The following is a 22734-nucleotide window of genomic DNA, read 5'->3' as shown; positions in this document are numbered from 1 at the left end:
GATTTTTATGATGTCCCTAGGAAGTGGGGAATAAAAAAAAATCATTCATTTTCTTTTTATGCTTATTTCAGAAACTTTAGTTGACTGGTAGATTTGCACACCACACACACACACACACACACACACACACACACACACACACACACACACACATGAAACAAACCAGGGAATAGTTTGTGAAGCCCTGCCTTGGATTATGTTGGGAGAACCTTGTTAATGAGAGCTCACCTTTGAATCAGATAAACAAAGATCTTCTGGCATGCGCTTAAATCAGCATTTGTCAGAGTGAAGGTCCTGAATGACTCAGGAGTTGGGAAATCAAGGGAGTCCAAACAGAACTTAGAGAAAAGGAAAAAGGAACAGACAGAAAACACCAGGGTTGTTTTAGGCAGGGCAGGCAAAACCAAATAATGGAATTCCAAATGATCAACATTAACACCACACACACACACACACACACACACACACACACACACACACACACAACAGAGTCTAGGCCAAACGATCTGAAGCACATTTCCCTGAAAGTTCCCTGAATTGCTTGTTGTATAAAAAAAGCATTCAGTGACAGACAACAAACACCACTATAGAGGCAAGGGCAACACATTATTTGTCAACACTTGAGATCAGAGAGCTTTAGAAAAAGCTCTCAAACAGAAATACCTAAAACGGGAAGAAACAAAAATGGCATTCCAGGACCTGCCAAAACTAGATAGCTGTTGGGACGGGAGGGTTCTAGAACCCAGGTCTGTTTGTCCTCCGCTGTACTTTGACCTGCCTGTATACAATGGTCGAGTTTTTAAGTTATGCCACGATGAGGCTTATTTGCTTTAAAGGATAGGAAGTTCACCCCTAGACCTCAAGTCGAGGACAGCCCACGATGCTGCAGGTTGCAATTGAAGGGGAAAGTCAATTTAGAGGTCCTTCAGTCCTGAGGGTCTAATCCAATTTCTAAGCAATAATTAACTAATTAACCTAATATACTCTGTTGCTAGATGAGGGCACTTCCTATACGTTCCTGTAAATGTCCTCCGTATAGGATTTCGACAAGACAGAGCCAACACAGCAATGAGCTTAGTGCTATGTATAAACCAGAGGACAGCCTTTTCTTTAGCTCTCTAGGAATAAACAATTTATGAAGTCATATAGCAAAATTCAAAATTAACCACACCTTGACAGGATTGCCCCAAAAGGACTTGACTCCACTTCCCTATCTCCGGGTAAAATTCCACCTCAATGTGAGCCTCATTAATCTCTGGTCTGATCCTGGGTGAGGGTGGTCCTCCAGGATAGGAGAACTCCCTCCTCACCTCCCCCAATCCCAACCCCCAGGCCACCCTGGTCTACCCCAGGGAGGTAGGTCTGGGATTCCAGCAACTCCCAGGTCGCTGTCCTTTCGTCCCAGAAAACTGCAAACCTCGGAAGCCACAAGATAACTTAATCTGGGTGTAAGCAAGAGACCCCGAGGCCTGTGTACTCTAGTGATAAACGGAAACATCCGGTCGAGTCAAGAAAGGGAACGCGGTATCTTTGAAAACTAATATAAACGAATAAAGCATAAACAAGAGCTTTGCTGAGAGAGGCCCCCCGCTCCCCCGGGCCCATACAAGCCTGGGAGGGGACGAGTGTCTGGAGGGGAAAATCCCCCACGTCCTTGGGTCCTTGGGATTTTCTCAGGAGACTTTACTCTGCCTGGGTGGGTGGGGGGTGGGGTGGGGATGAGAATGGCTGGAGGAGGTGATTTCCTCCAGCCCAGGTCTGGTGAGCGGACCCTCCCCCTCCCTCCTCCAGTCCGGCTGGGAGGCGCGCCTGGGACCCTCCCCGCCCCTCGTCCCATCACGGAGACCAAGGGGATGCGGGGTCCAGGCGGCGCTTTCGCAGCCCCCGGGACGGTGCGAGTCCTGACCCTACGCCGGGGGGGCGCGGGCCCCGGGTGACGTGGGCGCGCGGCGGGAGGGGCCGTCCGGAGGAGGGAGGGGGTGACACGGTCGCCTTTTTAGCGCCCGGCGGGTCGCGGGCAGAGAGCAGACGGCCCGGGGCCCGCGAGCAACCGGAGCGGGCGAGCGGCCCACTCCTCCCTCCTCCTAGGCGGCCGCCTCCTCCCCTCGTCCTCCCGCCCCCACTGCGTGTGCGGCGGAGGATCCAGGGCTCGCGCTGCCTCTTTCTCCCGCTCGCTGGGCTCCGGCTCCCACTTCTCCCCGCCGCTGCGCTCCCGGGACCCGAGCCGTCTCCGTGCTTAGCCTAGGCGGCCCACGGTGCTCCGAGAGCCTCGCAAAAGCAGCTCCGGGGTAGAGAGTGGGACGCCCCGGTCCCTTCCCCCGCTCGGGTCAGCTTCTGCCCGGCTCGCAGCACCTCTGGCTCCCTCACTGTCGGCTTGGGAGGACAGGGTGAGAAGGTGAAGTGGAAAGGACCGACAGGGCACGGGGCCAGGCGCACAGCTCACGTTGCCTTTTCATTGAGCAAAGCCCAAGATAATTTTTTTAAAGCTCTGCACGCCCCCCACTCCTCCTTCCATTTTCTTTGCGCTTTTAAAGGAAACTTATTTTGGGGTGCTTTGCGCTGGGGTAGCTGCTTTGCCCAGTAGTTGCGAAGTACACTCGACTCGTGATGGTGTTCCTGTCACTTTGGTTGATAGCAGCCTCTCTGGTAGAGGTTAGGACATCAGCTGATGGACAAGTAAGTGGAAAATAATAATAAAAAACTCAAACTCAACCTTTTCCCGACAGAGTTCCTCCCCTCCGTCCCTTTCACTCTCCCTTCCTCCCCTCCTGCCACCCTTCTGGGGCATCTTCTGCGTTCCGAGGCGGCGCGTGGAGGGCCGGGCGCTGCGCGGGGCTGGGGCCTGGGGGGCTCACTGCACCGGAGGTTGGACAGTCATCCCCAGGGAGCCTAGGCTCATCACACTTGGGGATTCCCTAGCCCGCGGCGACCAGGAGCGAACCAGGTGTGAGACTGCAGTCAGATCTCATCCTAGCGGGGCTATCAGGCTGTCCCCCCTTTTCGCGAGGGCGCTCCGGGCGCTCTGGCGAAGTTAGGGTTGCGGATCTCGGAGCCCACAGGCTCTCCCTCTTCCTGACTCCCTGCTCCTGCGGGCGGCCAGGGATAAGAGGTTTCAAGAAGTCCTCAGGCAGGACCCGGAGCTACCCAGCAGACACGTGTCCTGGGAGGACCGGGGCTGGGCTGCAGTTTGACAGTTGGGGAGGGCCTGGGACGTTTCCTGCCCTCGCCTTTTCCGCGGGCAGCCAGAGCTGGAGGCTTCTGCCGCCTCTTCCCCTCCCCCTCTGCAGAACTCCTCCTCTTTTTAAAGCTAAATTGAGTGCAGCTCTGGTGCCTTTCGGCCCTGCCCCCACCCTGTGGAGACTCAAGGTGAAGCTGACGTTCTCAGAAGGGCCCTTGAAGGAGGCTCAGGCTGGGGAGCCTTCTGTAATAAATCACATCCACACTGGAGCGGTGGGCTCTCAGTGCATGCTTTTTTCTGTGAGTTTTTGTAGCCTCTCTGGTTTGCTTGGTCTTACCACGAGGCTTTAAGACTGGGGCATTCCTCTAGTTGATTCTTAGGATTCAGGCCACTTCTCACCTGGTAGACTACGCCCCCCCCCCGCCCCCTTCCTGATTCGTGTGACTTAGTATTGGAGTTTTCCAAAGAGGCCATTGAGGGTCACTATTTTACTCTCTTCAGAGATACTAAAATTAAAGCTGGCCAACAAGTCCCTCTCTCACATAGTCATAGAATTGGCTCATGTTCCTGTCACAAGAGCCTTCTAGGAACTACCGGGGGTCAGGCTTCAGGCAGCAATTCGAGTCTCTGGGTCTCCTGATTAGCCAGTTCCCCAAAAGCACTGATGGTAGAAATAACCACGCAGCGTGATAAGATGAAACCCAGTAACCGTTGTTTCTTTTTCTTACTCCCCACCCCTCCTTTCCAGGCTGGTACTGACGAAATGGTGCAAATAGGTAAGCCTCCTTCTCAAATGTCACTCTTATCCTAGCTGTGAGCTGAGAACAAAGTTAAGGCCAAGCAAAAGAACTGTTTCTGAAAGTTTTCTAATTAGTGGTTAAATAATGGATAGCCTGGAATCATTTCTATTCTTCTGCTTTCCGTGGGTGGGTCGTATGTTCCTCGGGCTAAATTATGGTGGTGTCAACAACCTTCCACTTCTGGACCATCAATTTATTACTGACTTGGTGCAAGCTGCTGCTATGCACTGGGAGAGTTACAGTGGGGTCGGAACACCAGAGATGTATAAAGTTAGACCCTCAACTTGTGTAACATAAGGAGAAACAAATTTAGTTATAACTGAAGACGGTTGTCAGGATGCTAGGAAAAAGGAAAAAAGATGAAGAGAAAAGTCACATTTGTTTTTGTTGTTAGTTTGTTTTTCCTTAAGTTTCCGTTGTCTATGCTCTTGGATTTTTGAATATGTAAAGATACTATTAAGGCCTTTTGCACCTGGTGCTGTGTGTATGGGGCTATTAATTACTTCCATTTTACTGGTAAGGAAACTGCAGTTCAGAGGAAGTGATTTGTAACAGGTTACTCCAAAGACAACAATCACTTCTTGAAGTTTTTCCTAATATATTGTGTGTGTTTTGAATGCCACATTGGAAAGCCAGGGTATAATCAACATTCTTATATACATATATTAAACATCATTTTATGTGCATGACACATTCTGCCTGCCTATGTCTGTTTATGTGTGTGTAGTGCCCCAGGAGGCGTCAGATCCTCTGGAACTGGAGTTACAGATGGTTGTTATCCACCACTGTACCATTCATTCACTGGGTTCTGGGAGATGAACTTGGGTACCCTAAAAGAGCACCCCATGCTCTTAACCACTGTTTTAGATACTTCAAATTGCTGTGAAGAGACACGATGATCAGGCAACTTATAGAAGAAAGAGTTTTATTTGGGGCTTATAGTTGCAGAGGGTTAGAGTCCAATATCATCAAAGTCAGAAGATGGTGGCAGGCAGGCAGGCAGATGCTGGAGCACTAGCTGAGAGCTCAAATCCTGAAACACAACCACAAGGAAGAGACAGACTAACTTGGAATGGCATGAGTCTTTTGAAACAAAAGCCCAGCCTGGTGTCACGCCTCCTTCAAGAAAGCCCATTTCCCAATCCTTCCCAAGCAGTTCCACTGACTAGGAACAGAGAGTATTGAAGTAGATGAGCCTGGGGGGGGGGGAGGGCATTCCCGTTCAAACCACTACACCAACCAACGGCAATAACACATTCATATTTAAATTACTTTAAAAGATAATCTTAGTTTTGGATTCCTCGCTAAGAACTTTGCATTTTCGAAGTGATAGTATGAAAAAGTTCAGGCTGGCTTAAAACTTGGTAAGTGGGCAAGGATGCCCTCAAACTTCTTATCCAAATGCTGGGATTGAGGTACATGCTACCACACTAGGCTGTAAAGTTGATTTAAAAAAAAAAGAGAGAGAGAGAATAGCTATCTCTCCTACTGGAAACTTTGTTACAAGTTACTGACCACTTACTAAAGACCAGGTGCCGTGTTAGTTGCTTGCTGCACATTGTATCATCTGATTCTCACAGTCTCGGGAAAATGTAGGTAGGTGTGTCTACTACAGAGATGAAGAACGTGAAGTTTGAGAAACTTTGTTACAGCTACAGCTGCCTGCTGCAGTGCTCAGTGAGGTCCACATGTGTTAACTAGTGGGCAAAACCCAATATCCAGGTCCCGAGCTGTTTTACAAACGCCCTTTGACTTAGAGTGAGATTATGTTTCATAGACTCAACATGAATTGGAAATATTCTGAGTCAAAAAATGCATTTAATACACCCAGCTCAGGGGACATAATAGCCTGGTTAGAGGTTAGAGGTACAGCTAGTGGTCATGGCTGTTGATTAATGGTGTTGCCCGTAGCTGCTGCATCTGGATATTGCTGCTCAGTGTGGGAAGAGGGTTAGTTCTCTTAGTGCTATTCTGAGAAGGATCAAAATTCAAAGTTGTGCATTGTCTCCTGAGTCCATTTCACTGTTCTAACACCACGGAGCTGTGAACCACTTATATGCGCAGCACACATCACACGTGTGTGACCATCTCCTTGCTCAGGGCTTTCCTGTTGTGGAGTCTCTCCCCTCCCCACTTTTGGAGTTTAAGTGGCAAGAGCAGAACAGAAGGGAGAATGGTGGCTGAGAATGCGCTGCGAATGCACTGCCTAAGAAGAGAGATTAGTTTTGTGGTGATTGACTGCGCTCAGCCATCTGTCTATCTTTTTAAAAGAATTTAAAAAAGAAAACCCCCAAGCAGATAGGAAAAAGAACAGTCTTAGTTTTAATTACTTATTTTACCAGACGCTCCATTTTCAGTGTGTGATGAAAAAGACGTTTTTTAGACGATCCATTCTTCCAACACATTTGATTCACACAATAAAACGTGTTGCCCTGATGAGATTTATCAGCGAGAATCAGGATTCTCTCATGTAAGAAGCCCAGCATCGACTTCAGTCCAGACCCTTGGTTGGTATCAATTACTTGAGTAGTTCTTTCTGCAGAAAAGAAACTAGTGCAGGTGTGCTTCAACTTTGGCTCAGAGGAGACGAATCAGCAGCCTGGCAGGGGTGCTCTTGGCAGCTCCTAGGTTGTATTTCTGGAGATTTATAGTGTTTGTCTCCCCGTTCCTGTTCTGTGCGGGTTCTCTTTGTTACTGACATTTTATTTACCATATTCTAGTTTAATGAAAGAAACAGCAGCAGCAGCAGCAGCAGCAGCAACAACATAAAAGATTTTGACCCTGGAGTCTTGTGCTAACAAAGAATAGCCATCATTTATAGAAAAATTTAAAATTATAAGAGTGTTAAAAATGCTGCATTTCAGAAATCCTTATCCATAGCATTGGATTCTTTGCTGTCTCCATTTCAAAAGAGACTTGAAGATTTGGGAAAATACACTTGTATGTATATACCGACTTCTCTCAATAGCCATTCGTTTGAAAGGGGGTTGGTTGTACGCAAAAGCCTGGAGATGCTGTTTGATTGATGACACATTAGGAAAGACTAGTCCAGTCTGTAAAATTTATGTATGTATTTATTATTTATATCTATTACATTACAGATCGGCTAGAGAAATTCCGTAGCTCTGAATGGCTTCTGAGTATGTTTCAGGAAGAGATAAACATAATTTAGTGATAAACCGCAAACTGTGGAGAAGCTAAATTTGAAATGATTTAAAGTTTCGTCTGCTTGCAGGATAGTGTGTGGATTCACCCTGCAGCTTGATGTTTCTCCTATGGTGTATACTAATGCATGTGGATCAATAAGCGTGGGGATCCATCCCATAATCAGCCACCAAAGGCAGACACTATTGCATATGCCAGCAAGATTTTGCTGAAAGGACCCTGATATAGCTGTCTCTTGTGAGGGTATGCCAGTGCCTGGCAAACACAGAAGTGAATGCTCACAGTCAGCTATTGGATGGAACACAGGGCCCCCAATGGAGGAGCTAGAGAATGTACCCAAAGAGCTGAAGGGGTCTGCAACCCTATAGGTGGAACAATAATATGAACTAACTAGTACCCCCAGAGCTCGTGTCTCTAGCTGCATATGTAGCAGAAGATGGCCTAGTCAGCCATCATTGGGAAGAGAGGCCCCTTGGTCTTGAAATCTTTATATGCCCCAGTACAGGGGAACGCCAGGGCCAAGAAGTGGGAGTGGGTGGGTGGGGGACCAGGAAGGGGGAAAGTTATAGGGAACTTTCAAGATAGCATTTGAGATGTAAATAAAGAAGATATCTAATAAAAAAGTAAAAAATAAAATAAAATCACCTAGGAAACAACAACAACAACAAAAAAATAAGCAGAATATAGACAGCACCCCTGTGGCCTCCCTTCTGCCACCTTCCCGATTCTTAGCCCTCACTAAACATAACCACACTCCTGATTTTATAACAGCGTTAGATTAATTTTGCCTGGCATTTCTTCTTTTTAACAAACGAAATCACACAATATGATACTGTAGTATATGGCCCAGGATGCCAATTTAAAAAATATCTATATGACATGTCTTAGCTCACTAGAGTCGGAGAAAGATTCTATTTAGGTAGAGAGAAGGCAGTTTGTAGTGGAGACAATGGCTGGTTAGAAGACATTAGGTTTCTCACCTGTGTAGTGTCTCACAGTTGATATGGCTTCTCTCTTAACCAGTGGGGAAAACACATTCTTGGTATGAGAGGAGGTTTGGCTCACTCTAGAGAAAATAGGGAAATAGATTTTGAACTCTGATCTCTTTTGGGACCTCTTTGTTAATAGAGAAACTACCTACTGCTTTGCCCAACCTGTGAATGTTGAAGTACATTTGTGGAGTTATGGTCATGTGTGACTCATGAGTTCATTGGCATGTCTCTGGCATCTGTTGTGGAGCTCTTTCTTGTCTGACTCAGCACATGGTCTTCGTGGGATTCGAGGGAGTCATTGTGGGCATCTGGCTGGCTGGCTTAATTGGGTTAGGAGGCTTGCTCCGTGACACACGAGGGTTAGGAAACAATTAGAGTCCTGTGGAAATTGGAAAATCTGAAAAAAAGAATCCCCAATCTCTTTGTTTTGAAACCATCCCTTTGCAATTCTCTTGAATGTCGATTGAGAAAGGATCATGGTACAGGATTAAACTGTTTTTCCTCAGCAACTCTTGTTGGAACGGGGCCATGTTTATTTTTCTCCACTCTATTTCTAGTCTTCAGTTGCAAAATCCATTCCATCCTTTAGAAAGTGGTATCTCTGTCCACTCAGACACTTAGTTTAAATAAGAAATAATTAGTCACCATTGGGATGTATCTATACCCATCTTTATACATCATTTTCAGAGTTTAGTGGGAGTCATTTAGCTAATGGTTGACATGGCATATGGAGGCCCCGTCATTGCTTTAGGCAAAGACTCTAGCTTTAAGATGGCTGTGTCTTGGTACATAAAGCCACACTTGCTACCCCAGAGATGTGTTACTCAGTGACTAGTTGTCTCAGGCAGGGCATTATTACATAGAGATGGATCTTCTGGATTTCTTTAAATAAATGCTTTTGTTCAGTGCCTATCTTCAGGTTTAGTGAGTCCCCAAGAAAATGGTGAATATGACAATGGTCACCAGTTAATCATTCAGTGCTATCGAGGCATCTTGTGACTACATTTATACCGCAGAGCACAGGGACCTTGGCTTGTTCATTTTGCTTGCTTTTCCACCCATGCTTAAGAAGTCTACGGCCAGTTGAATCCTATGTGCAGCTTTGGAAGGTCTGCTTAGGTTTCCCCTACCGTCTGCTTGCAATCACTGCCCGATTTGCCTATTCTCCCTTGTAACTGAAGATTGCTGTTGCCGTTGAGCTGAAATTTTTCTTGCCTTTGCTTCTGTGGCTCTCTTGTTACTCTCTCAAACCATCCTTTAGTGCTCAGAAATGTTAAGAAAACCCTCAAGGTCACCCCTGCCTCAGGATGACGAGCTTTAAACATTCTTTGCTTGTGAGAAGCCAACCCAGATGCCTTGGAAATCCATTAGGGACGGTTCCAAACGGCCTGGTAAAGTTCTGAGTGGTTCAGAGATGAAGAATTTGGTTCTATCACTTGGACTGTCTACAGGGATAACTTCCATGGAACTCATTCTTTTGGAGAGAGGATTGCCATCAGTGGTGGGGCTTCTCCTTAGGAATCCTGTAATGGAATAGAGATCAACTTTGATTCCTCAACTTATTCAAGTTATTCCTAAACTACACGGGTGCTTCTCCCTGAAAGCTGTCATTCTTTTATTCTTATTACATATATGTTACATGTGTGCACTGTGGTCATCTTTACGGTTTCTATGTTCTCTGGAACTCTGATAATCACCCAAAGCCTCAACGATTGACAGACAGCTCAGAAATTTTTTTTATGCACTGTTCTTTTAATTGCAGTCTTTTAGATCCAATTCCAAAGTCTGAAAGCATAAATCTTACAGTTCTAAGCATTTTGGATAAGGAATGGTTAACCTGTACACGCAAAGCATAGTTGGTGTGCGATCTAGTTGGAATAACTGGTGTGATAATAGGTGTTTGTATGAAGAAAAACTGGTTTAGTAGACTTGCTTTTGTTTTCCATAACATTACAGACTTCTTGAAAAAGTCACTGAATTCCATCATGATTGTCTAGAACTTGATAATTCTTTTTCTTAGGATGTCTGCTTTCCTATAGTAGTGAATGTTGCCACATGGTGTTATATATATATTGACATGTTGACCTGCATGTCAAATAACTGCTTAAAAAGAAAGCCCTTGAGGTTAGTTACTAAGCAGACACATTTTATATATTTTGAAAAATGGCTTTTGGGAAAAAAATTATGAAATAAACAAATCCCTTACAGTTTAGGAGTAAATTGACTTTTTAGAGAATTTACTTAAAAGTTAACTTCGGCTTTGCTTAGTTATTAGAATACATTTAAAATATTTATTTAAGGGTCTCTGAAAGAGGCAAGGTTTTTACACTTTTTTGTTGTTGCACATACCAAATAAACATGAACAATTCTATAAGCATGTTTTTGGCTATTTTATTGCCACTTTGGGAAGATCTATAGACTAGCTGGAGAGAAGAGCCAAAATAAAATTCGAGACTTACATCCTTAAAACAGATAGCAAAGCATGGGGAGTTTCCTAGCACAAGGGATCCCCCATCCCATGTGTAATTGATCCATCTTAATTTCCCAAATAACCGTGCCTGAGCTTGCTGACTAACTGTAATCCCTAAGACAGATTTTGTGGTAAAATGTCATCCTCTTGTTTATAGAAGTGACTGCCACAAATTCTGCATGATAAATCTGTGTGGACTTTAGACACGTTGCGAGCAGCTTGAAACAATATAACTTGCTTTGAATTGACTGTAAAACAAAAATGGTTTTTGGGAAACTTGTAGAAGAGCAAATAGAACTTAAAAAAAATTTTTACTCAACCCTGTCGACTGGACACATAAACAAAAGCAACTATTCAAATTATCAATGATGAGACTTGGAATTCTTTATTTTACATGTAAAACTCTCTCTCTCTCTCTCTCTCTCTCTCTCTCTCTCTCTCTTTCTCTCTCTCTCTCTTTCATGCAAAGTCTATTCTGAGGGCTCACTGTTATCTTCTATCTTCACATTATCAAGTGGTCAGGGAATAGGTTGTGCAGACTGCGGTTTAAACTGTGACAGTATCACACCTTCCCAAGGGTCACTGTCCTATGTACAACAATGTCCTATGGCCATTCCTTGCCACATCTTGCTTCCTAAAAGTGTGATACTTTTATGAAGATTCCTAAAATGCTGCCCCATGGTAAGCAAGCCAAACCAATAGCTGCTAGTATTAGAATATCTTAGATTTGTACTTAGAAAACCATTTTTTAAAAAAGTTATTAATATGCAAAAATATGGCATTCCAATGTCCTAATTAAAAATCCACAAATTTACTTAAAGGGGTGTTCCATTCTATTTCCTACATTTAGGTCTATTGTCCAACATGGGCTTTCAGGAGCACCAACTTGCTGTGCTATAGCCTTGTAAACCATCCCACCACTTAGCACACATACCATGTGCAGGCTCTTTGAGAGTTCTAACTTCACATGCTATCTCCATGCTGATGTCCCAATGCAGGGTTGCTAAAGCCACTGGGGTACAGCAGCAAAGAGGGTGGAGTAAGAAATACAATAAAAAGTTCTTGCATCTGGATTTCTTACTAGGGTGCTATATTATTTGTATAGATGTACCTTGCTGACTATCCCTAACCCAAATGCCTCAAATCTGAATTGAAGGTTGCAAGATTGTGAAACTTTTGAGTGTCATGTTGGTTAGTTCTCAGTGAATGTATGGGTTGTGAGCATATCAGATTTGGAATATTTCACTAGGATACTAGACCTTATGTGGCTCAGTTCTTTAACACCCCCCCCTACTTATTGGAGTTCCTTTTTCTTCATTTCATTGAAAATTCATATAGCAGACCCAGTCATTTTAGATAAAGTGATAGGAAACCAATTCTCATAGATTAAATAAACCAAATAAAGCCAGATGGATAAGATAATCAAATTCAGGCATAGCCAAAACTAGGCTTTGAATTCTTCCTGCAACCTCTCTCTCCTCCATCCTCACTTCCTGCAGCTTCCTTCCCAACCCTGGCCCTCTCTTCTTTCCCCACCCCCTGTCTCTTTTCTCCTTTTCCTTCTGTGTTGTCTTTTCTTTTCTATCAGAATTAGCTTGCTGTCCCCAAATCATGGTAAAATTTGTCACTGCTGCCTCTAGGTGTCCAGCCCACGTTTTATTTCACTAAAGAACTATCTCTGTCTGGATAGTATGAGTACATTTGCTGATAATGACTGAACTGAGTCATAAGCTTATCCCTGAAATGGAGCCTGAGGTAGATGGATTAGTGCCTCCCCCAGTCACTTGCATCTGAACCCCTGGAGTCTGTGCCTCTAGTAAAGGGGGATAGAGTTGGTAGGTAAAAGTAGGTTGCTAATCAAGTGACCTTAAAATAGATTATCCAGGATTATCTGGGTGGCAGGCTTTGTAAGTAAGGAAGGCAAAAGAGTGCTGGAGAAATGACTGCACAAGAAGAGCTCTGTCTGATGTGGCTGTGCAAATGGAGACAGGGTCATAAACCAGGTGGATTTGCAGATGGAGATGATGTCATAAGGCAGGTGCCCTTGAAGCTGAGGAAGGCCAGGGACAGGGTGCCTCCTGGACCTTCCAAAAACAATGTGGCTGTATTGCACCTTAGTCCAGCACAATCCAGCTTAGTTCTTTGATAACTCCTGCTGGTTATCACCAAACTTACAATAATCCATCATATCCAAAATAGAAAATGCTTACTTAGCCTTTTGCCACCTGAAAGCCAAACTAGGACAGAGTTTGAAATTTTGTTGTAGAGAAAATTTCTAGGAAGACCCTTCAGAGTTCTCTCTGTACTTTTCAGCATTATTTCCCCTGGCTTTCACCCTTGCAAACAGATTTTGATGTTTATGGATTTAAATTCTAGACACATTATTAATTGTTAAAAGTATGACTGCTTCCCCCCACCCCCCACCGGTAGCAAGAACTGTGAGGGATCTTGTATTTTTCTGATATAGCTTTTAGGTTAATAGTTTCTAATAGCGACAGCCAGACAGCTGAGTGTTTCTTCAGAATCTAAGCTGGGAAGGTTAACATTTTGGCATTTGTTCCTCACTTAAACACACACACACACACATCTCCTCATCTTGTTAGTCTGCTATTATTTGGCTATTTGAAGATGTATCCCAGAAAAATACTTGGCTACTTCTGCTCAAAGCATGTATTTTCTTCTCCTACCTGATTTAACATTCCTGAATACTGAAGAATGCCCTGTTCTCTCCCGAGTGACTTTATAGAACGTAAACATTGTGCAGTTGCAACAAATATTTATTAAAAGGCAGATTTAAGAAAAAGAAAAAGAACGAGAAGGATCTCTATGCTCACAGTTCTTTATTCTTTTTTAATGGGTCCCCCACCCATTGCCTTTTCACTTTTCCAATAGCTTTATGAAAACTCTTGTGCTATGAAAATAGATGTGTAGCTAAAAGAAAAGACCCTCTGAGAATAATCTGTCTAATGATGATAAGAGCCCACAGGGATGAATGGAGAGCTAAGAAGGGGTAGGGTTTTGGCTGTATTTGGTGTGCTCTAATTGCTCTGGAGACAAGATGTGTTCCTGTCCCCGTAAGTGTTTATAGCCTTGCTAAGCCCTTCGGCATTTGGTGTCCTCTTTAGTGTCCACTCTTCACCCTGCTTGCCTCATTGTTAGAACAGTTGGCTACTGTCGCTTGCGGTGATGAAAGTTATTCCCTTCCCCGGGGCTCAGGACTTGGGGGGGTTGTCGCTTGAGGTGCTTCTTCAGCTGGTCTCAGAAATGCTGGATTGATTTCCCTCTTGAGGCCAGCGTAAACTGTGTTTCTGAGAATTTGTACCCGATAGAGGAAATTGCCTGTGTGAGCTACCTCTCCACAGTGCAGCGATCAGCAGTTCTTGGGAAAGAATCCCAGGTCCCTAGGTGGGGTCATGGGGTAAGGATTGCTTCAGATTGTCTGGGTTTTAGGCCCTCTGTCATCCTAGGTTTATGGTCCTTCTAGCCGAACCAGACATTCCAGGGTGGTGTGGGAGGTGTAGGGAAGAGATGCTGAGGGATCGAGGGAACGTCCTCCTCCTGTGGATAAGTCATTTTTCATGTGCTTGAGTTGTGCTAAGTAGAGCAGGTTCTTCCTTTAGCGTTGTGGTTTCTATTGTACACATTTCCCTTGGTGAGCCTTCATTTTCACAATTTGCTCACAAGATGCCAAAGCATTCATCAGGCTAGAGCCCAAACCTAAATGCAGGCTTGTCTGACTCCAGACCTTTAGTGCTCAGGTACCACACCCAGTTCTCTTCCTTGTTCAGGGAAGGAAGGACACAAGCATTAGTCTCAATGGTCTCTATACTCCCCGTGCCTGGGGAAACCTTGATTAGTGATAGAATACCTAAGCATGTCTGGGATATTGGGAATTTACCCTGCATCTCTGAGATGCGAGCTTTATCGTGTACTGGGGACATTGGGTATCCTTTATGAGACATTTGTGCATTACTTTATAACATATGTAGAAGGACAACTGTCACATTTTCCCTGTTGTAGCACCTGAGGCTAAATGTATAAGGAAAATAAGATGACCCCAGGGCATAGTCACTGTGTCATAATGGGTTTTTTGATGGAATGTTCACTCCCAAGAAACCACTGTTCCCTAAAGAGCCATCCTTCTCTTCTTTCCCATTCTCTGAGAGGGGACATTAAACCTAATTAATGTACTACACCTCTGCTCCAGAGTCCTTAAGATGTTGGAGATCAAACAAGTAACTGGAAAGCTCTTATATTGGTGGCTTTGATTTGTGTCACACGATTTAATAGTGAGAAGCTAATACAAGGACGTTTGTCCCTTATGCACTTGGGTCCTGGAAAGAATGGGACTCGAGGCCAGTCTTGAGGGCCCAGCTGGGTTCACCTAGTCAGTCTTTTCCCTTGTAGTCCATCAGAGTGGGCTGTGAAGGCAGAGCAAGTAAGCCAGGTCTATTGAGTACCAATGTGCTTCCGGAAGCCAAAAGGTGTGATGCTGAGAACACACTGCAGAGGGCCATAAGTGCCTACTTTAAGTTTTGATTTAGATTAAGTTGCTCTATAGCCAGCTTTCTGTTTTGTTTATAAGAGTATTTGGTTACGAGTTTCGGGGTCTAACATGAATAAACATAGCAATGTTATGAATTTTATCAGGAAATAATGGTCAACTATTCAGAGATAACAGCATGGTAAAATTGGTAATTACTTTGTCAGTGCTGTTAGTGTGGCACTGGGAGGTTGAACTCAGGCTAAGTACCTCTGCTAATGTATGCATATACAGACTACTTGGTAGTAGGTACTATTCTATTGACTGGGCCATTTCATTTTTACTATTACTCACACAGAAGGTCTTAGGTTACTAAGATCACTAGGGGAGTGATACAGACCTAGGGCTTTACAATAGTTCTCTGGACAGTGGCTTAGACAGTGTTTATGTATAACTTACATAATATTTAGCAAAAAACTGTATGTGGGGAATTTGGGCAGTATTGTGTTGCAAGGTAATACGAACTTAGACGTGACTAGAAGAAAAGAAGGGGCAGTTGGGCAGGGGGGAGAATCAGTAGGGTTTGACCATGACTGTAATGGGGAAAATCTGATATGATATAACTTCCTGACACTGATTTATGACCATTCCACACTGCGAGCAGACATGGTGACGTCAAGCAGAAGATTCAGTTTTATTTAGATAAGTTAATGATTCTCAGCAGAAAACTGATCCATTTTAGTTACAGTGTGGATGACTGGCTGCTTTCTTTGAAAATATTTTGCCTTGATGGCTTATTGTGTGTACAGTGTCACACTAAATCACAGACGTGTGTAAAGGAGTCTAAAACTTCAGAAATGTTTTAAGTTCTGAAAGTATTAAGAAAATCTACTGTTTTTGTCATTCAAACAAAAAGTCAAATAATTCTAAATATAGGCTGAGGAATCCAACTTGAAATGCCCAGGACTGTAACTGTTTATGTTTCAGATTTTGGAAGATTTACATCTGCATAATGAGGTATCTTAGGGATGAGACCCAACACAAGACATGAAATTCTCTTATGCTTCATATATACCTCACAAATCCCATAGCTTAAGGAGAATCCTGTACATTTTATTGTGCCAGCATTCTGACTGTGGCTTGTCACATGAGGTTAAATTGACATTTTATGAGGCCTTAAGTTTCAGATTTTTTAGAACATTTTGGGTCCATTTTTACCCCCTGAGTTTTGGCGTCGGAATATGCAGCCTCTATGTGGAAACAGAATGTTGCTTTTGATGTAGTTGGTGTGCAATGATTAAATCTGACTACAGATTTACATATATCTATCAAACATGTATCTGCAAAAGGAGTTATTTAATACAGTACAAATGGAAAGATGGGAAAGAAGAAAGAGAAATGGAGACAAAAGGAGGAAGAAGGGAAAGGGTATGACCAGAGGACATGTAAAACAGTTATAAACTCATTAGTCTATATAATTAACATATTCTAATAAGGAACTTTATTTAAAAAAAGAGGAATGTATATACAAGAGAACTTCCTCCCTTCCTAAAAACTTGTGTTATAACTAGGCTGCCAAAGGTGTGGATCGATGTTGTTAGGGGCAGTTTGAATTCTGAGACAATGCTAAAGTGGACTGTCTCCCTCTAGACTGCCTCGTCTCTGAGCATCCTGAGAAATAGAAACAGCAAAGATGTTCTTTACAAAAGAGGCTGCGGGGAAGTCAGGTCTCACAGTGATAGACAAATTGTATCATGTCCCATCCTGGTGTGTCAGATTGAGCCTGGACTGCCCCTGGTAAAGCAGAAGAGGGTGTATTATTTTCATAAGACTTCTCAGAAAGGATGATGAGAGAGATGCTACCCTTTGCAAACCTCTTCCACGTCCCACCTTCATAGCAGCATGTATCATTATCCCCCACCAGTGGAGGGTAAAGTTAGAGGTGGAGAGATGCCTAGGGCCCTCTGAGGACACACACTCTCTTGGGAAGTAGGCTTGAGCTAATGGCTCTTTACTTGTAACTTACAGAAAGAATAACCAAATCTACCCAAGATGCTTAGTGTGTAGAAAGAGACAAGACAAGGATCTAATGGGTTTTTAATTTAAAAAAAAAAAGTTTGGACTCGTCTAGTGTGGGAACTAATTTCCTACTGCTGAGAATGAGAGGTTCCATGTCTGCCTTCCTGAAGATCTGTTTTAATAATTGCATCCATTACTTATTCTTGGTGGCTTAAATTGTAAGGCGTGAACTCAGTGAGATAATTGATTTATAAGACAGTAGGATCTGGGAGAAACATATACATGTTTTGGAGACAGAATTCTGGCTCTAGGTCTGGGTCAGCCTTTGCAGTTTGTCCTCCTTGATGGCTTCGTGCTAACATTACGGTTTAGGAGAGGAATGTGCGCTAGTTTTAGATACTCCGTAGGTTCAAACTGCTCTCACTCATTTCTTTATTCATAAAAAAACCATTGACCCACTTTGGATTCTGTAGAGAAGAGAACCGAAACACTTCTTGCTCCCATGAAGCTTTCCTGCAAGTAGAGAGGAAAAAATTTCCATAAAGAAACATTTATAAATAAGATCGCTAAGCTTTCAAAGGTTAACAGAACTGGTAGGAAAAGGGTCAGCATCAGAGTGAAAACTGGAGAAGATGTGGAACATTTATTGAAATGGTTGTTGTCAGGTATGGGGACTAAGAGAGAGATGGACTATACACATACATGTGTCAGGGTGCTGTGGGAAAATCTCTGCTCCTGCACGATGCTGTGCTCATGAGTAACAGTGGGTTTATCTGTTAGTAAGGCTTCATGGTGCTTTGAGCACTCCTACTTGTTAAAGTTAAGGCCCACAGAAACTTCATAGTTAGTGCTTTGGCCATCCAGCCATCACCTTTGACAGTTGTATAATTTCTTTTTTTCCCCTTTTATCCTGATTACAGATTCTCTTCCCCCTACTCCTCTAAGGTAAAAAAACATATGTAGATTTACACACACACACACACACACACACACACACACTTGCACACACAAGAGTCCCATAAAAAATAAAACTGGAAGACATAATATAAATGCAAAAGACCTATAAGGTTTAAAAAGAAATGCTCTGACTTGACATTGTGAGGCAAAGAATCTCCAAAGAAAGACACTGTTACTACTGGACATGGGGCTTACTCTTTTTTTTTTTTTTTTTAATAATTAAGTAATCAATTTGCTTTACATCCTAACCACAGTTTCCCCTCCCTCCCCTCCCTTACCTTCTCTCCCCACCCACTCCTCCTCCCTTTGTCTTCAAAAAATGGGAGGATGAGGTCTAGTCTTAGGAGTGGTTCCTTTCCCAGTATGACTCCTTTGGAAAAAGTAACTTTTCATTTGCAAGTGGCTTTTAGTTAGAGATAGCTTTTGGGTTATAGTGGGGGAGGGGTGTGCTTGTCCACTTCTTTCTGCTCTCAGACCCCATCTGGTGCAGCCCCATGCTGGGCCTATGCAGGCTCACAGTCTCTGTGAGTTCATATGCATGACAGCCCTGATGTGTCAAGAAGGCCTTGTATTCTTGGTGCCTTCCATCCCCTCTGGCTCTTATATTCCTTCCTTTTCTGCAGAGTTCCCTGAGCCCCGAAGGGAGGGGTTTGATGGAGGCATCCCCTTCAGGGATCATTGTTCTAAGGTCTCTTACCCTATGCATGTCATCTGACTCTTAGTCCTTATATGTTCCCATCCACTATAGACTTCATTTGACTCTTGTTGAGCAGGGCACTGATCTATGAGTATAGCTGAATGTTGTTAGGAGTCATTTTATTGCTATGTTCCTGATAACAGTAGTATTTGGTTTTCTACTAGGTCCTTGGGCTTTCTAATCTCAGGTTCTTGGCCATCCAGTGTTGGGTATGGGTTCCATCTTATGTAGTTTCTTAAGTCAAACCAGACATTGGTTAGCTATGCCCCAGACCGTGTGTCCCAATTGAACCGGTATATATCTCTTATAGATGAAGAGATTTATAGCTGCATTGGTTTTTACATTTCCTCTTTGGTAGCTCAGAGAATACTTTCTAGTACTGTATAAGGATGAAGGCTCTATGCAGGCACATGCTCAGTGAGTTGTGTGGGTATTGTCTTCACCAGTAGGGCCTTACCTTCAGTTTATGGAGAGCCACTAATGGCCTTGGTTGTTCAGGGAACTTCATGGTGGTCCCTTTGGCCAAAAATCTCAACTAGTTGTATGTAATTCATTCTCTGCACTGGAAGCTTTATTTGATGACAAGATGCCCAGCTGGGGCTCAGTCTCATCTCCCCAGTTATTTGGCAATTTCCTTTAGATCACCTTTATATATGTACATATTATAGGAAGCTTTTTCTACTACATTAGGTTCCCATATAACTCCTCATATGGCCCTTACTTTTAGCGTCCCTCCTGGCATTCCTTTCCTTGCCCCATCTCCCCTTCCCCTCCTTGTTTGATCCTCCTATTCCAGTCACTCCCTCATTCATGTATAATTTTATACTCTTTTTTTCCCCCTGCTATGGAGATCCATCTTGTGCCCCTAGTCCCTTATTCTCTCTACTTAGCCTGTGTTTGTATGGATTATAGTATGCTTATCAATGACTTAACAGCTAATATGATATAGACAAATGCATAGCATATTATTTGTCTTACTGTGTCTGGGTTTTGTCATTCAGAATGATTTTTTTTCTACTTCTATTCATTTACCTATGAAATCCATGCTTTTTTTTAATGGCTGAGTAATATTCCACTGTGTAAATGTGGATTTTTATCCATTCATCTACTGACAGGCATCAAGATTGTTTCCAGTTTCTGGCTATTAGAGAAACAATGAACATGGTTGAGCAAGTGTCTCTGTAGAAGGATGAAGCCTCCTTTGGGTGTATTCTCAACAGTGAGTGGTATTGCTGGATCTTGAGGTAGATCTAGCTGTAACCTCCTGAGGAACCACCACACTGATTTCCATAATGGCTGTACAAGTTTGCACTCCCACCAGCAGTTAATGAGTGTTTCTCTTTCCCCATATTCTCCAGCATGAGCTGTCATATGTTTTGTTGATCTTGGCCATTCTGATCAGTGTAAGATTCACTTGAAGTTGACCTTTGTACAGAGTGATAAGTGTGGTTCTGTTTGCATTCTTCTTCATGAAACCATTCAGTTTAGCCAGTACCACTCGTTGAATATGCTGTCTACTTTTCAGTGTGTATTTCTTGCTTCTTTATAAAGAAAAATCAGGTCTTTGTATGTCTGTGCATTGATTTCTGGATCTTCTAGTCCATTAATCAAGGAGTCATCTATTTCTAGCTTTTAAAATTGAACATGTCATTTTCTTAATTAGTAAGTAATTATATTTATGTTTTTAGTGGCTAGTATTCATGGGGTCTCTGGTTGATGTCCTGTGAACTTCTTGACAAATACATGATGTTGAACTATGACTAATGTCTAGTTGGTAACCAAGGAAACAATGGATGGATAATGAAGATCTTGATCAAGGCTGTAGTTGATTCAGCTTGTTGGTGTTTTACATATTGTTCATTTCTAAGCATGCACAGAACTGCTCTGTAGAATCTGAGTCTGTCAAGTACATGCTTTTTTAAATCCAGTACGTGAATATTGGACATACTTTGAATTTTATGTAATTATAATATGGGATTGAAATGGTCTTGGTAGTTTCAGAGATGATACCCACTTTCGCCATCTCTCCTTCCCAAAGTAGAATTTATAGCCTGTTACAGAAGTTCCTGAAGCTGTTTTATGTGCTAGTTTTCCTTCATAGTTCAGCTCTTAAGTTAGAAATTGACAGCAAGACGCTCGCTCCATCTGCACCCGAGTGGATGAGAGTGTGGAGTTTGCTTTCAGAGCCAAGTGGTCAGGGCTGAGATTTTCCTCAGGCATCTCTCTTCAAAGCAGGCTTAGCTCTGCTTCCCCATTTATAGAATAAGGGTTGTGGCTGCTGTGTTAGAGACCATGCATTCCCATGCACAATTCACAGAGCAAAGTAGTTTGCCAATAAATAGCAGACAGTTGGGGAGTTCCTTAGTAAGCTCCAGGGTGTTAGGGCTTGCTGAGTTCATCTTTTCCCTACTAACTTTCATTCCCAAGGGGTAAATGACTGATTCAGGATTTCATTTCAGAAATGATTCTTATGTGTACATTTAAAAGATGATTTATTATTTAGCATCAGGAAAGAGGTTTTCTGTAGCATCTTTCTTTTAAATAAAAATTCAGAGCACACTGTCTGAACTGGAACTGTCTTGGAGGTTTGGGATGTATGGTTCTCTGTCTGTGTTGCTCTCCTTATCCTCTTGGGTGTGGAGGGGCCTTCTTGCATTTGTATTCTCCAGTCTCTTAATCCAGGCATCAGTATGTTGTCTAGACTTCCTTGTGTGAATTCCATTCCTAGGAGATGGGAAATCCATACATTAAATTTAAGCATTGTTCGCTCCTTCCCTGGATGCAGTGAGCTGAGGGTTGGAGACAGAGTTATAACAGATTACTGCTGTAGGGGAGACAATCACGGGTCCTGAGTAGAACTAGAAGTCATTATGACTAGCAGCATACACAAAGAAAAAGTTGTCTGGTTATCAAAAACTAACACACAGTGGAGAAACCCATATGGCTGAAGAGTCTATAGAAAACCTTATATTAGGCTATTGTATATTGAGTGCCAAGTGAATAAAAAGTGATCCATTGTTCATACGGACCTTACTTGGGGTGTGTCTTCTCAGGTCTCATCCATGGGCTTGATTTGTACCTGCCTGTGAACAATTCCTCCCCATCCCCAACCCCTATCACTCTGCCCCTGTAACTCTTGTGTTCATTCTTTAAATTGTCAGCCCCGTTCTCAACCAGAATTCATGGAAGCATTTGCTATGGGTTTGGTTGTAAGGGAGACCAGCGTCACACTCACTTAGTTGCTTTAGGGATGTACAGCTAGGCTCTCCAGGTCAGAGCCAGCCTTCACTGTGCAATGCAGTTTTCACTGCTCCTCTGCCTAATGATACTTGCAGATGTATTCCTTGCTTCATGTGCATAACCAAGACTGGTAGTTTGTTTAAATGCATTGGTCAGTGTAGGTGGCATAACATTGACATGTACACTAAAGCTTTCCAAGTTACAACATGCCTCACCTGTCCTTTGGGATCTTCTCCTCGAGGACACAGTGATTTTAAAGACACCTAACATGCACACATTATTGGTTCATTATGGATCTTAGGCTCTAAATACTTTAATGGATTGCAAAGATTTGATTTCTATAGACAATCATTATTTGTAGTTCAGTTAGTTTTATCGGGCAACATGAACACATTACTGCACTAGTTTTGGGTGAGAGTTCTGAAAGTGGGAAGTCTTTAAATTCATGCTCACAGGTTCTCCTCCTCATACTTGGTTTTTTTTTTTTTTTTTCATGCTCATTTCACCCTTGTTTCTTTCTACAGCATCTAAGGTCATTTTATTTTTCCCAAGTCCATAGATTCAAATAGCCTACGGGAAATAGTCTTGACTGGGAGGTATAATTTAGTGTGTAAATGGTTATATATATTATAAGGTGGATTCCAAATACATATGCAAATAGATACCTCTGCCTTGGAAAGAATATAATATAAAATGAGAATACCATACTCTCATGTTAATTTATAGATTGTGA

General features: G+C 43.0%; 1 protein-coding gene across 2 annotated transcripts in view; it reads left to right on the top strand.

Annotated features, from left to right (window-relative positions):
• Positions 1 to 2141: 2141 nt before the first annotated feature.
• The window catches only part of Adamts3 (ADAM metallopeptidase with thrombospondin type 1 motif 3), a 221790-nt gene continuing 201197 nt past the window's right edge, over positions 2142 to 22734 (top strand). For both annotated transcript variants that reach the window (XM_021162812.2, XM_021162810.2), the window contains exons 1-2: positions 2142 to 2676; positions 3927 to 3954. In XM_021162812.2, coding sequence (XP_021018471.1) covers positions 2608 to 2676; positions 3927 to 3954 — 97 coding nt within the window. In that variant the 5' untranslated portion in view covers positions 2142 to 2607. The remainder of the gene's footprint in view (positions 2677 to 3926; positions 3955 to 22734) is intronic.

Source organism: Mus caroli, unplaced genomic scaffold (assembly GCF_978045245.1).
Source record: "Mus caroli unplaced genomic scaffold, Mus_caroli_1 scaffold_4, whole genome shotgun sequence".
Classification (NCBI taxonomy): Eukaryota; Metazoa; Chordata; class Mammalia; order Rodentia; family Muridae; genus Mus; species Mus caroli.
The sequence above is the reverse complement of the archived record's forward strand: the minus strand, read 5'-3'. Positions and strand labels throughout refer to the sequence as shown.